This window comes from Miniopterus schreibersii (genome assembly GCF_964146895.1).
Source record: "Miniopterus schreibersii genome assembly, chromosome: 10".
NCBI classification, from domain to species: Eukaryota; Metazoa; Chordata; class Mammalia; order Chiroptera; family Miniopteridae; genus Miniopterus; species Miniopterus schreibersii.
The window spans coordinates 74,210,770-74,224,559 of record NC_138110.1 but is presented as its reverse complement, the minus strand read 5'-3'; the positions used below and the strand labels follow the sequence as shown (position 1 = coordinate 74,224,559).

At 48.5% G+C, this 13,790-nt stretch overlaps 1 protein-coding gene across 1 annotated transcript in view; it reads right to left on the bottom strand.

The window, feature by feature from the left end:
* The window catches only part of SLC24A3 (solute carrier family 24 member 3), a gene marked incomplete at its 5' end in the record, with an annotated part of 322,397 nt that extends 310,342 nt beyond the window's left edge, over positions 1-12,055 (bottom strand). Inside the window, one exon of the mRNA XM_081149048.1 lies at positions 11,623-12,055. Coding sequence (XP_081005174.1) covers positions 11,623-12,055 — 433 coding nt within the window. The remainder of the gene's footprint in view (positions 1-11,622) is intronic.
* Between the last annotated feature and the right edge of the window lie 1,735 nt (positions 12,056-13,790).

Here is a 13,790-nt window from a genome sequence, read left to right as displayed (position 1 = left end):
AGCCAATGCAATAAGGCAAAAAAAAAAAAAAATTAAAAACCCTGGATCTGAGTGTTTATAGCAGCTTTATTCCTAACCACCAAAACTAGAAACAACCCAAATGTTTTTCAATAGGTAAATGGATAAATAAGCTGTATAACAGAATACTACTTAGCCATAAAGAGGAATGAAGTACTGATACAAGCAATAATTTAGATAAATCTGAGAGGCACTATGTTGTAAGAGCCAGCATCAAACTATCACATACTGTAGGATTACATTCGTATGACATTCTCAAAAAAGGCGAAACTATAGTGACAGAGAACAAATCGGGGGTTAGGGATGGGAGAGGGTGTGATTACAAAGGGATAGTCTGAGGGATTTGGGGGGGGGGGGTTCTCTTCTGTATCCTGTCAGTCAATTTTACTGCGTGTTAATTTTTTTAAATTTTAAAAGCAGGATCCCAGACACTACATATAGTATATCAGTTTTAAATCACAGAAGGAAATATACTGCAATATTGGAAAACACTGGAACTGGCCTGTCCTCATGCCCAGGATGTTTAAAGTAGGCACAGTGAGTTTTCTTCTGCACATACCCCCAACCCAAACCATGACCCCCACTCAGAGGTCATTACCATCAGGCTTCCAAAGCCTGGCTTATTAGCTCCTAGGGAACTTTGCTTTCTTTGGAAGGGATGTTCAGATCACAGACTAGAATCTCAACACTAGGGATTAAAAAAAACTAAAATCTTATAAACTCAAAGGCCTCTAACAAGAAAAATTAATGGGCACTCATTTTTAAAATGACCGATCATTCTCGTGCTATTGTGAGGTGACAGCCCAGGTAGAAGGCAAGTCAACAAGGTTAACTTCCTCCTAAGGCAAGCTAAGCATGTCCTAAAAGCCAGTATTTCTGAATAAATAAATCTCTCATTTTCTACAAGAAGCAGCTCACCCTGAAATTCCCTAATTTCCCCCATTTAGTGACTACGCCGCATCCCAAATAATTCCCAGCACAATTCCAGCACTTCAGAAACATTTCAGAATTTAAAATAATTTCACTGACAGTTTGCATTCAATATATTTCTAACCTTAACTTTCTGCTGTTTTCTCTTAAGTATTTACTAAGCACAGAGTCAGAAAAGCTGGGTTTTGACCCCAGTTCAAATTCTCTTTCCCATCAGTTTCTGACCCTTAAACATAGGGTTAGATGTTAAGATACAGTAGTCTCCACATCTCCTCCATCTCTAAAATTCTAGGACAGCAATTTTCAACCTTTTCCATCGCATGGCACACATAAGCTAATTACTAAAATTCCACGGCACACCAAAAAATACATTTTTTGCTGATCTGACAAAAAAATGGGTATAACTTTTATTCATTCACACCAGACAGCTATTGTTGTGTTCACTGTTGTCATTTTTTTTTTTTTTTGACCATCTAAGGGAAAAGAGGTCAGTGGCCCTGACTTAATCATCAGGTACTGCATGTTTAAAAAATTCTTGCAGCACACCGGTTGAAAATCGCTGCTCTAGGAAATGAGTCATAGTGAGAGTAATGTTGCAAGGAGCATGGCTAAGCTGCTCAAATGAACAAGCGACTTGAATAAAATACTTTCACGGAGTATTCATTCAGAAATATTGTGCAAATGACAGAAACAAAATTATTCACTGAGGAAACTGTTAACTAGCCAAGCACGACCTGTCTCTCACACTTAGCTCGGTTACCATTCCTGAAAGTGATAAAACTGCAACGACAGAAGAAACTCTCCACATCCCAATTTCACTCATGCATACTGACCTCCACTCATTTCCCTGCCACCACTCATAACAGTGTTTCATGCAGAGCAGCACTATTGGTGGTGGAATTATACTTAATTCATAAAGCTATAATTTTTAACTTAATTTGGAATAGGTGATAAGAGTTACTTACATTGACCATACCTTTTGTACAAAAAGATACATGGGGAGTGTGTGGTTATCAATGGGCAACACAAGTTATCCTTGTGACATTGGATCTGTCCAATATTTTGACTGTGGTAGTTATGAGAACCTACATCAGTAAAAAAACTTGTACATCATTTAACACACACACGCGCACACACACACTCACAAGTACAAATATAACTGGGGAAATCTGAATAGGATTCGTGGGTTGTATCAATGTCACCACCCTGGTAATATTATACTAGAGTTTTGCAAAATGTTAACCATTGGAGGAAATGGGAAAACTTATAAGGGATCACTCTGTATTATTTCTTACAACTTCATGTGAATCCACAACTAGCTCAAAACAAATTTCGGTTAAAAAGAAGGATATGATGAAAACTCACCTTTCCCCTACTCCTGACCACTAGCCCTCCCAGGAGGCAACAACTCTTACCGGTTTCATGTTAGTATAGGAGCTAAAAGAGAGAGGGGGGTGGAAGGAAGAAAGGAAGGGTGAGAGGGAAGGAGAATTCAATAACTTGCGATGGTCCTGCAATGTATCACAATAAATTGTTTGGCCCTGGCCGGTGTTGCTCAGTGGTTAGGACACCAGCCTGCACAGGAAGGGTTGAGGGTTCAATTCCAGGTCAAGGACATGTACCTGGGTTGCAGGTTTGATCCCCAGCCCCAGTCGGGGAGAGAGGGGGAGGCAACCAATCAATGTGTCTGTCTCTCTCACATAGATGGTTTTCTCTCTCGCTCACTCTTTCGCCCTCCCCCCCTCCCTTCCACTCTCTCTAAAAATCAATGGAAAAAATATCCTTGGGTGAGAATTAACAACAACAAATTTTTTTTCAGCTTTTCTGCTCATAGTTGTCCCTGAGACAAGGTCTTACTTAAGCCTAGGAGAGTGTTTCTGCTGAATGAATCCCCACCTCACCCCAGGGTCCTCTCCCTTTGGGTTCCCAGTAACCAGGTCTTTTCCCTCAAGACAGGACACTGGGAAACCCTTGTCTGGGAAGCTGACCCTCCCCTGATAAAGAACTAACACTAGAGACATGGAGGACTGCCCAATGACACAGCCCAGTCAGCTCACCTTACAGAAGCACAATCAACAGACCCTCCTCCTTGCAGTTTCCAATCATCTTTTTATTGGCTTCACTTAAATATGAGTACACATCAAGGATCACTTGACATTCAAAGAAAGCACATATGAAAATCAAAACAAAGCAAATAGATAACAGCAACTTGGAGAAAGATTCCATACAGAAAAAGGAAAACTTCAAAGACACTATTAATAACTTAGGGATATAAGAGATGATGCTGTATCATTGAAACAGAACAGGATGCTACTAAAAATAACTTTCAAAGGAAAACAGGGCTCTTGGAAATAAAATATATGACACCAGAGAATAAAAGCTCAGTATAAGAACTGGAAGATATGGTTAAGAAAATATACAGATATTAGAGCAAAAAGGATGAGAGAAAAAAACAGGATAGAAGAGCTAAGAAAATCAAATCAACCCAGGAAGTCAAACATCCAAATAATAAACAATCCAGAAAGAGAAGAAAGAACTTAAGATGGAGAGAATCATAAAAGACAAGTTCACAGGTCTGGAGGACCTACGCTTCCAGATTAAAAGAACCAAGGGAGTGGCCAAGGAAATGCATGAAAACAGAACCCCACCAGTCATAAACATGACATGAGAAAACATTATGAGCAAAGTAAAGAGCACACATGCCCTTAGAGGAAAAAACAGATTTCACTCAAAAACTGGAACAGCATCAGACACCTCAGGGGCAAGGTGGCATGGGAAGCGAGAAGACAACAGAACAATGCCTTCAAAATTCTGAGGGGGAAAAATGTGTTCCAACTGAAATTCTTTACCCAGCCCAACTATCCTCTAAGTGTGCAGATAGAATGGATGTATTTTCAAACCCACATAATCTCAAATCTTTGTTTGGTTATTTCCATACCCCTGTCGTAGGAGGTACCTGTAGTGTGTAATGTGTGATCCCCAAAAGTATATACCACAAAACCAAGGACACATACATGAGTTACAGGAAACAGGACTCCCAACATAGGGAGAGCTGGGGTGGGGAGACATTCAGGAAGAAGCTGGAGAGAGAGCTCAAGATCACAGCTGGGCAGCAGATTTATCGAGCAGCCTCTCCAGACTAGACCAGGACAGAAGAATCTGGTAAAGATTTAACCAGAAAGAGAACTGGACAGCGTATCTATGGGCATTGTCTATATGGAGAGGAGACAAAGGCAACTGGAGGAAAGTTTGAGTTTCAATGAGTAGTAAAGTCTTAGAGAACTAAGAAGACCAATATTAACTCATGTGCAGGATAGAAAAATTAAGCCCAGTGTATTTCCCAGCTCAGCTGTGAAGACCACAGACGTGGCTATGATAACGTAAACATTGACCACTGATATAACCCAGTGGTGCCAGTCTTGGCTGCATGCTGGAGCCACTTGTCTCAACTTAAAAAAATCTCAACGCCCAGGCTATACCCCTGAGCAACCCATCGGAATCTCTGGGGGGCAAGACCCAGCCAGGAGTAAGGTTTAAGGTTATAACCTGGGGTAATCACAACGTGCAAAGAAGACTGAGACCCACAGAGCTTACCAAAGGTACGATCTCACCCTCAAGTATACTACTCACAGATTATTTGTAGCTGCAACTGCTCACAGTCTTGGCTTTCCACGGTTCACTATGTTCCACCTAGATGTCCTGGCAGTCATCAAAGTCAGAATTCCAAAAGCGAATGCTTCAGGTTCTCGCTTAAAACTGGCGCTATTGACTTCTTGGTGTCAACTTAGAGCACCCCATTTCTCCTGGTCACCCATGCCCTACCTCACCCACTTTGTTCTTACATCAAAGGCCTACTCAAGAAAACTGCTTGTTATTTCCTGCCCTACACAGCTCCGATTCCGCAGCTGACTGCCTCATTACAGTGAAAATAACTCCTGCTTCAGGACAAACAATGCTGAGGCACAAAGGGAAAAATGAAGAGAAAAAACACAAAGTTGCAAATGTGAAATTCCCCCAAACTAGGTCACAGCAGATAGCTTACTTTATTTGTTCACCCTCTCCTAGAAATAAAGCGATTGACAAGCAAGGGAAAATGGCTAGGTTTCATGATTTAAATAAGCACCTAGTATTGATTTGGACGGTCTCAAATATCTACATATTGCCATTCTAAACCCACCTCCCCCCTTCCTACACATCGATCTCATTAAAAGGCCAAGGCTTCATTTGGAGCCTGTGCCTAAAACCTGATCACGCTGCCGTCTCCCATGGTGTTTGGGCACCAACTTCCGAGCCCATCTGCAGTGCACAAGAGAAGCTGTCTTTCCTGCACCTTTGTCAGCACTTGATATTTTCGTGTTTCAGTTCTGCCAATCCGATATTAAAGAGTGGTATTTCATCATTTTAAAATGTAGATGTCCCTGATTACTATCAACACGAAGGATTTTTCGTTTGTGTCTACTGGCCATTTGCAACTGCTTTTTTGTGTGAATTGCCTGTATCTTCTGCCCAATTTTCTATGAGTTTGCCTTTTTGTCCCAATTCCTTACCAGCCTAATTTCTTTTACTTCCCAGGTTCCAGCTTCTCCTGACCACCAACACCTCCTCCAGGCCACACTGTATTTCTCCTTCATATCTCTTGTAGGGCTTGAAAATTAACTGCTCAATGCCCCTCTTCCCGAAAGCCTGAGGGCCATGAGGAAGATACTATGCGTGCCTGTCTCTGACCCCACTATCACTGCAACAACTAGCAAAAAGCCACGGGTGTTGACTGAATGTACAAAGTTCCCTGTGTCTTTCACCAATGAGGTCCAGGCAGAAACCCACTCAAGGTGCACCACTGAAAAGAGTCTCATAAAGGGACCATTTGAAAAGGTGGAAGCAGAGGCCCCCAGGACTCAGTGATGAGGAGCCTATGAGACCTCTAGCCATAGGGGAGGGTCCGGGAGATCTCACCCAAGCCTGAGAAACTGCCTCGCTGATTGAAACTGCCTGGATGGTACCATCACCACTTCACTCAGAGAAAACCTTCTTCCACTTGAAACCTTAATATTTCAAATTCTAAATCCTACAGAGTAACACCACATTTAAAACCACTGTAGAAGATAAACAAAAATCATTGCCAAACGAGTTCTACAGGAATGGAAGGCAGGAAAAGGCCAGAAAAACTAGAATTACCCTCCTAGCAGAATCACCCACTTGCTGTATGACTTCGGGGATGTTTTCTGAACACCTATCTCAGTTTCCCCATTAGAAAAGTCTATGTACTATTATTCCCCCCCCAAAATTATTTTGCTCAAGAAAAAGAAAGCTCCTTAAAGAAAAAGACAGTTGCCAAAACCCTGTCCTATCAGCCAACTTCCACCAGGCCTTGGAATTCTCAACAAATGGCTGGTTTTGCAATTCTTTTGCCTTTGCCAACCCTCCAGGGTAAAAAAAATCTTCCCACAAGGTTTGGAGGCTTTCAAGTGGAGGAAATCTCGGAGAAAAATCTGGGTTGATGAGCAGCTAAGAAAAGCCAGGAGGAAAGACACACATCTATATATGTTTAGGCAGAAAATAGAAAAGGTTGAAAAGCAATGTTTCTAAAATACTGCTTCTCTGAAAGCAACCTTCTGTTACTCCTTTACTCGCCGGGTGACTGAAAAAGGCAGCGTGATTCCCGTCTTCTATTCATGCCCTAAGCCCCGGCTGGGGAGTACGCGGCGTGCAGCTCTGACGAAGGGGGGCTTGGGTTCAAATCCTGCATTTAAGGAAGGGACACCAGGCAAGGCACTCACCTTTCTGCAACTCAGTGTCAGCCCATGAAAAATGAGTATAAACATCGCCTTTTCTGGATTGGGGGAAGAATTATAAATCATGAAAATGAAGTGCATGCCAGCCAGTGGGCTCCTCACACACGGGAGTTAGATTTGTCACGGGTGCTGTGGTTTGAAAATCAAAGGAGCTTCTTTACTTAACAAAGATTTTTGGAGAAGCTACTATGGGCTGGGTGACAGAGGTGACAAAGGTGAGACAAGTTCACAGTGTCCCTCACCTCCTGGGCTTAGAATCTGGTGAAAGGAGATGTTACTCGAATCATAACCGAAGAAATACGTAATTGCTGACTGTGATAAATGCTGAAGGGAAAAGAGTCTGCTCAGAGAGCAGAATGGGGGACCTGGTCTGGTCAGGAAGATCTGGGGCCAGGGACTGAAGGAGGAAGGATTAACTAGCTACAGTGGTGACAGTGGGACCAGCACGTGCTAGAGGTCTTGGGCCAGAAGAAGGGTCACCCTTTCGAGAAGCAGAAGAAAGGCCAGCGTGGTGAAGCATGGAAAGGGGAGATAAAGCTGGGGAATCCGGCAAGACCTCCCTGTAAGCCACACGCGGCATGGAAAGGTCACGGTCCTCCGAGAATGAGAAACCGCAAAGCTAAAGATGGGGTCTCAGACCTGCGACCGACATTTGCTAGCAAACTCCCCTGCAGCCCTCTCTTCAGCTCTGGATCCCACACCAGTTAGGCGAGTAGCAATGTTTTCACGATTGCAGCGTATTCCAAAAATTACATACACACGCGCGTTCCGAGAGGATAAGCTGGCCTTGCATTTGCCATTCACCGTTTACCACCCTGGGAAATAGCTACGATTGCTCCTAAGTTCTGATCCCTTTGAGTCCCTGGCTTGCCAAAGGCCACACCAGCATCTCCCAGTGCACGTGCTGGCCTTGCGCCGCGCCCTGACAGGCCTCCACCGAGTGAGTGATGGCCCCCATCTTCTTAAGCTTGGGCTGACGTCGCTCACTGCCTCGACCAACAGGAAAGTGACACCATGTGACTTCTGAGGCTAAGACATAAAAATGCCAGGCACTTCCACCCTGTTCTCTTGGACCCCAGCTGCCATGCTCTGGGGATGTTCAAACCAAGGCACATGGAGATGCCACATGTAAGTGTTCTGGCTGACATCCCAGCTGAGGGTCCAGCCAACAGCTGGCATCAACCCCAGACTGAGAGTGATGCCGTCACCAGATGGCTGCAGACCTGGCTGTGAGGTCACCTAGCCTTTCACTCTTTCCAGCTGAGGCCCCAGGTATAATGGAGCAGAGAAAAGCCACCCCTCTATGCTGTCTAAGTTCCTCAGCCAAAGTACCCATAGCAAAAAAATTGTTTTATACTAGAAAACGTATCTCAAAGTATGTGTGTACGTGTACGTAAAAGCACACATATACAGGGTGTCCCAAAAAATGTATACGTACTTTGAATAATTATAAAGTCAGTGTTTATTAACATACAGTTCATTTTCAAAACTTAAAAGAATCTACAGAAATGAATAATTTTTTTTGTCAACGCCTGTTTTCAAACTGATGACTGTTCTGGTCCAGGCACTGCTGATAACAAGAAGCAATGGAATCGCAAACGTCAAGAATCATTTCGTTCAGTATCTGTGTGCCCTCAATTTGTTGACTGTTGCTGGTTTTGTGCAGTAAACTTTACCTTTTATGTATCCCCATAAAGAAATCTAGTGGCACTTTAGGATAAACTGTCTTTGTTCAAAGCCTAGTCTGGCTTCACCCATTATTTCAAATCAGTTAAAACTGAACAGGTGTGAAAATGAAGTGAGTTATCAGCGGCTAAAGTGGACGTACACTTTTGGAACACCCTACATGTACACATGCGTATATACTTGAATAATTTTTCTTATTCACTGTTCACCTCTCAGGAACCTTCTTCAGGGAACGGTTACTCCTGAGTTAGCACCCTGGGCTTCATCCACACCACTTCTGGAAAAAGATCACCATGGTCCTTACTTCAAAGAATAATTAAACACTTTAAAACATTCGAAACATACAAAAGTAACCCATCCTCACTGCAAAAAAGAAAGGAACACACTTGTTAGCAAGTCTGACAACTTATTGCAATTGGCTTTGAAAACAGAGATCAAAAATGAGATCTTCATCGGCAGCAACTAACCAGGACGCCCAGGACTTACTCTCCCCGCTGCCGGAGGCTCACACATCTGCAAAGAGCGTTTGCAGCTTAAATAAGGCCACGCCGATAACGTGCCCTCAGCTGCCTTTAAGGGCCCACACACTTGCAATTATTATTATCCCTTTGTTGTCATGAGAATTAAATTTTTCTTGGTTCCCCCATTAACCCTTTCGACCTAAATTTCACAATGCTCCGTTTCACCTCAGCAGAAAAGACTCTATACTGACTCTGGTTAAATGTCAAGAAAGGGATCTCAGATTCCATATGATCAGAAATATTATACATTATGTAACATAATTACCACACACCTCTATTTTGGTTTAGTGAAGAACTGTCCTTTTTATTTTTTAAAAAAAGTCAATCTGTGTTAGAAAAGAGGGTTCTGAAAAGTTCCACTTAATCACGCATGGCTTTCAAGGTGAACAAATAAAAATATTACCTTTGATCCTTATGAAGGTACCCCCTGTGTGGTTACATAAATATTACAAAGCTGCACCCAGACAGTGGTATAAATACCAGGGAACAAAGGTGCGATCAAAGAGCCAGGTCAACTCCCTCTACTCATCAATTGCTGTGTGACCTTAAGCGAATCACTGAGCCTCTCTAAGTCCTTAAAACTAGGTTAACTTCCAAACTTTTTTTCCTTGCTGAAAGGGCCCTTAAGTCGAGTAGCCCCAGGTTTCCAAGGTCATACTCACTATTCAAATGCTTACATGTTGAATGACAATCTCCCAAGCAAAGGAATCACTTGCAGATTCACACACATTAATTAATATCTTTAAAATTATCTCAAAAAGCCATACCTTGCTGTGAAATACTGGTGTGTCTCACGTAATGACATTATCAATATATAACAGAAAAATGGGTGCTGCGACACAGAATTAAGTCTAGCATGTCATTTGGGGGAAAAAAATAGAGGTTGGATGGCATCCCCTCAACACTTGGCTTTTCTCGGTTATCTTCAGGTACTGGGGTGAGGGTCTTCTTAAGCCCCACATCTATGGGAGGGGGTAGAGAGAGGGAAAGACAGTATGAGTGGAAGGAAAAAGAGAGAGATCAAGAGCAGGAATGGGGGAAAGGGCTGTGCTATGGAGCTAAATCTGAGTCACTGGCACCTGAACAGAAATGTCACTGCCAGGGAAACCATTTCAAAATGACATTCTAGTCACCACGTTTCCAGTTTGCAGAGTGTCTGCACTCCCTTCTCCCCAAACATCCCAGCTTTCTCGGGGCCCAGGCAGCCCCCTGCCACTGATGGACTTAATTGTATGGGTCACATTCTCCATCCTGAAAAATGTCTCTTTATCCTGGAAAGTGGTGGGAACTCTATGACTCATAGAGCCCCGACATGCAAGAAAAATGGCCGGCATGCAACTGACTAGGAATGGCCCTTTCCAAAGGTGACATGAAGTACAGGCTGGCTTGGCACTCATAGAAACTGAGACTGAAATGGGGGGTCATGAAAACCCTCTTGGTGAGAACTGGCAGGTCTGACTCTGCCCTTGGAGAGGGTTCCACTTCCCTCACCCAGCACGGTCCCCTTCCTGATGTCAGCCCCCATCGCCAGACCATCTGGGATTGGGGAGCAGTAGGGAGAGCCGTGGAGTCTCGGCAGCTTCACCGAAGGCCAGAAGAGACTCTCATATTACCATATATGCTGAAGTCTGTCAACAGGTCTGCGAAGACCTGAACCAAGATGGACCATCTGCTTTCCCCACAAAGCACAAGACCAGCCAATCTGGGGGAGATCCCTTAACTGATGACACCTTTACAAATATTTTTCCATCACTAATCCAAATGCCTTTCCTGTGCACTTCATAACACCTCGTATTAAAGCCATGTCTATCTTAACACCAAAGCACGGATTTGTAACTGCTTTTTCTCACAATTATTTATATGACTATTTTCCCAGGAAACATGCCACTTGAACGGCTGGGATATAAAACCGTTTTTACAAGAGCGATCCTTCCAAGTCATTCCTCTGGTTTTTAGACAGCTGCACCCCAGGGTCCAAACTGTTTTTCGGTGGACAACTGCTCTGAGCACATTTCTCCACAAGATCTATTTCGGCTCCAGGAAGGCCAAAGACAGAGATAAAACAAAAGTTGTGGGTTTAGAGGGTGGACCCACTGCCCGGCACCATGAAAGCAGAGGGCAGAGTGACGGGCAGTCCAGTCCAAACCATTTACTCCAGAACTGCGAGTCCACAGAGCACCGGTCTGCCCAGTGCCCGGTTGGTCTAAGAGAACAGTGCATTCCTAAACCCTGGCCAGGTGGCCACTTTTCTCCTCTCTCAAGTTCCCAGCATCTGTTCTCCAAAGGCCGGCGCGGTGCTTTCCACCTGGCCCGCCCTGCCCGTTCCGTATGGAGAACACTCGGGAACCACGCGTTCACCTGCCAGCCCGCCCCCCTGGTGCCCTCAACCCAGCGAGCACACAGGTGGGTCACCTGCGCAGGTACCGAACCTCGCCGGGTCCACTCTACCGGGGGACCTGCTTAGGGTAACAGTCCCCACGGCCGCCACCACCAGCCCCTCCAGCTTGTGGGTGCGTCCCTCCCAGGGGCACAGGTGGGGGCTCCCGGGCCAGCCCAGCGCCCCGGGTGCTGAGTACTTCTCCGTGCGCGCTGCCCGCCGCAGGGCCCCGTCTGCCCGAGCCCCGCGCCCGGCCGGGGAGCCCCGCGCCCGGCCGGGGAGCCCCGCGCCCACTCACCATGATGCTCCTGCATGCTCGACAGCGACCAGAGCAGCAGCGCCACCAGGGCCAGGAAGCAGAGCTGGCTCAGCAGAAGGTCCCTCCGGCGACTCCGGCGACGCTCGCGGTCCTCCTCGTCGGGCGCCGGCATCGTGGGGAGGCAGGGCGGGGGCCCCGGCGGGCAGCGGCCGCCCGGGGGGCGGGGGGCGGCGGCGGGGACGGCGGCGGGCGGCAGCCCCGCGCTCTGCAGCCGCGCGCTCTCGCCGCGCTCCCGCCCGGCCGCCGCGGCCGCCTTGCCCTGCTCGCCGCCGCCGCGCCGCTTCTGCCCGCGGTCGCCGTCGTCGCCGTCGCTCAGTCCCTCCTCCCCCTCGCCCTCCGCCTCCGCCTCCGCGCCTCGGGCCCGCGCCGCCGCCTCCGGGCGCTCGGGGTCCCGCTCCTCCTCGCGCGCCATGGCTCCCACGCTCGGCGTCCGCGCTCGGCCTCGGGCGGCGGCGCGGCGGGGGCGGCGGGGGCGGCCGGGAGGCGGGGGCGGCGGCGGCCGAGGAGGAGGAGCGGGGACGGACCGGCGGGAGGAGGCCCCGCCGCTGGCCAGCGCTGCCGGCTGGCGCGGCCGCCGGGCTGGCTCCGGCCTCGCGGGCTGCGGGAGCGCGGGACGCGGCCGCCCGCTACTCCACGGCCCGCGCGCGGGGAGCCGCGGCCGAGCGGGGGGCGCCGGGCGAGGCGGGGCGCGGAGGGCGCCGCTGCCCGCAGCCTGCCACGCACCGGGGCTCGGGCGCGAGCGGGGGCAGTGCGGGGACGCAGCCGGCGCCGGCCGGCACCGCGCACGGGGGGCGCGTGGGGAGGAGACTGCGCTGAGCGGGGCGCCCGGGGCGCGAGCCTTCAGTCCTGCGTGCCGGGGGCAGGGGGCGGCGAAGGAGGCCCCCTCTCGGGGAACACGAGCTCCGAAAGGCGGGTTACCAGGAGGATGGGTTCACTCGAAACTTTCGGACAAACCCAGGGCCTCTTCCGCCTCCTACCCACCCCCTGCCCAGAAAGGGGGCGCCACGAGGGCGCGTGGCTGCGCTCGCCCGGCTACCTGCCTCGCCTCCTCCTGCGGGCCTCCTGGGTTTCCCTCCGCCCCCTTGTGGGGATCCCCCTGCACGCCAGTCTCCGGACCTGGACCAGGGCTCCCCAGATGCTCTTGGCTCGCTGGGGGTGTCCTGGCTCCCCCCTCTGGCGCGGGCTCGCACTTCACTCCTTGATTGTGCTGGACAAAGTCTGATGCTGTGGCCCAGGGAAGTGGGGCATCTGGCACTGTCCCTGCGTGAGGCGGCCTGGGCGCCCGTCGCCAACCTTGGGTGGAGGCTCCTGAGCTTCAGGCTTTGCGCAGGGAGCAGCGGCGGGCCCCTACCTCTGAGGTCAGGGCCCTAGGACCCCCAGTCCCTGGTCTCCAAGGTGTTGGCTGTCCTAGGGCCTGGCTGGGTCCATAGCCCTGCAGAAGCCGTGCGTTTAGAGAGGACACCTAGTGGTGTGAGGCACACCCAAGCCCCCTCCTCCGGTCGCTTTGCTTCTTCCTGGTGCCTCCCTGGGGCTGCTGGCTAGGAGGGCAGATGGATGCATTTGCGGTGAAGCTGAAAACTGAAGGGCATGTTCATAAGAGCATCACCTGGAAACCAGGTGTCCGTGTCCACGGAATCCAATCCTATCATGATACCTCTGCAGATGTCCAGGGAAGTGAGGAGGGAGGGAACCTCTGTACAGGTTTCTCCACTCCTCTGGGAGGACCCCCGTGTCCAAGTGTCTTCCCACCTGTAGTGACCTCCTAGCCCACGGTCCCCCAGATGTCCCCCAACAGTATCTGGGGACATGGGTGTGGCTTCCTTTCCACAGAGAGGCCATTTCACCCAACAAGATGGGAAGACTTTTGCTTCATGGACCTTTCATTTGTTTCCCCCTGTGCTCAGCTTGACATCCTGCCAGACACACAGAGCACCTTTCCTGCAATGCTCTACAATGTGGATTTCCCTTTGCTTTGATTACCAGGTCCAGAGGAGGGTTTAAAGATATGTAAGTACATCCAGGCTGGAGTGTGTGTGGGAAATTCTCCAGTCGCCTTACCTTCATCAAACACGTGGAGACACCGAAATAAAAGTTTAGGAGCTCAGAATACTCCCTTTCATTCAACTGACCAGGAAATACACTCACTT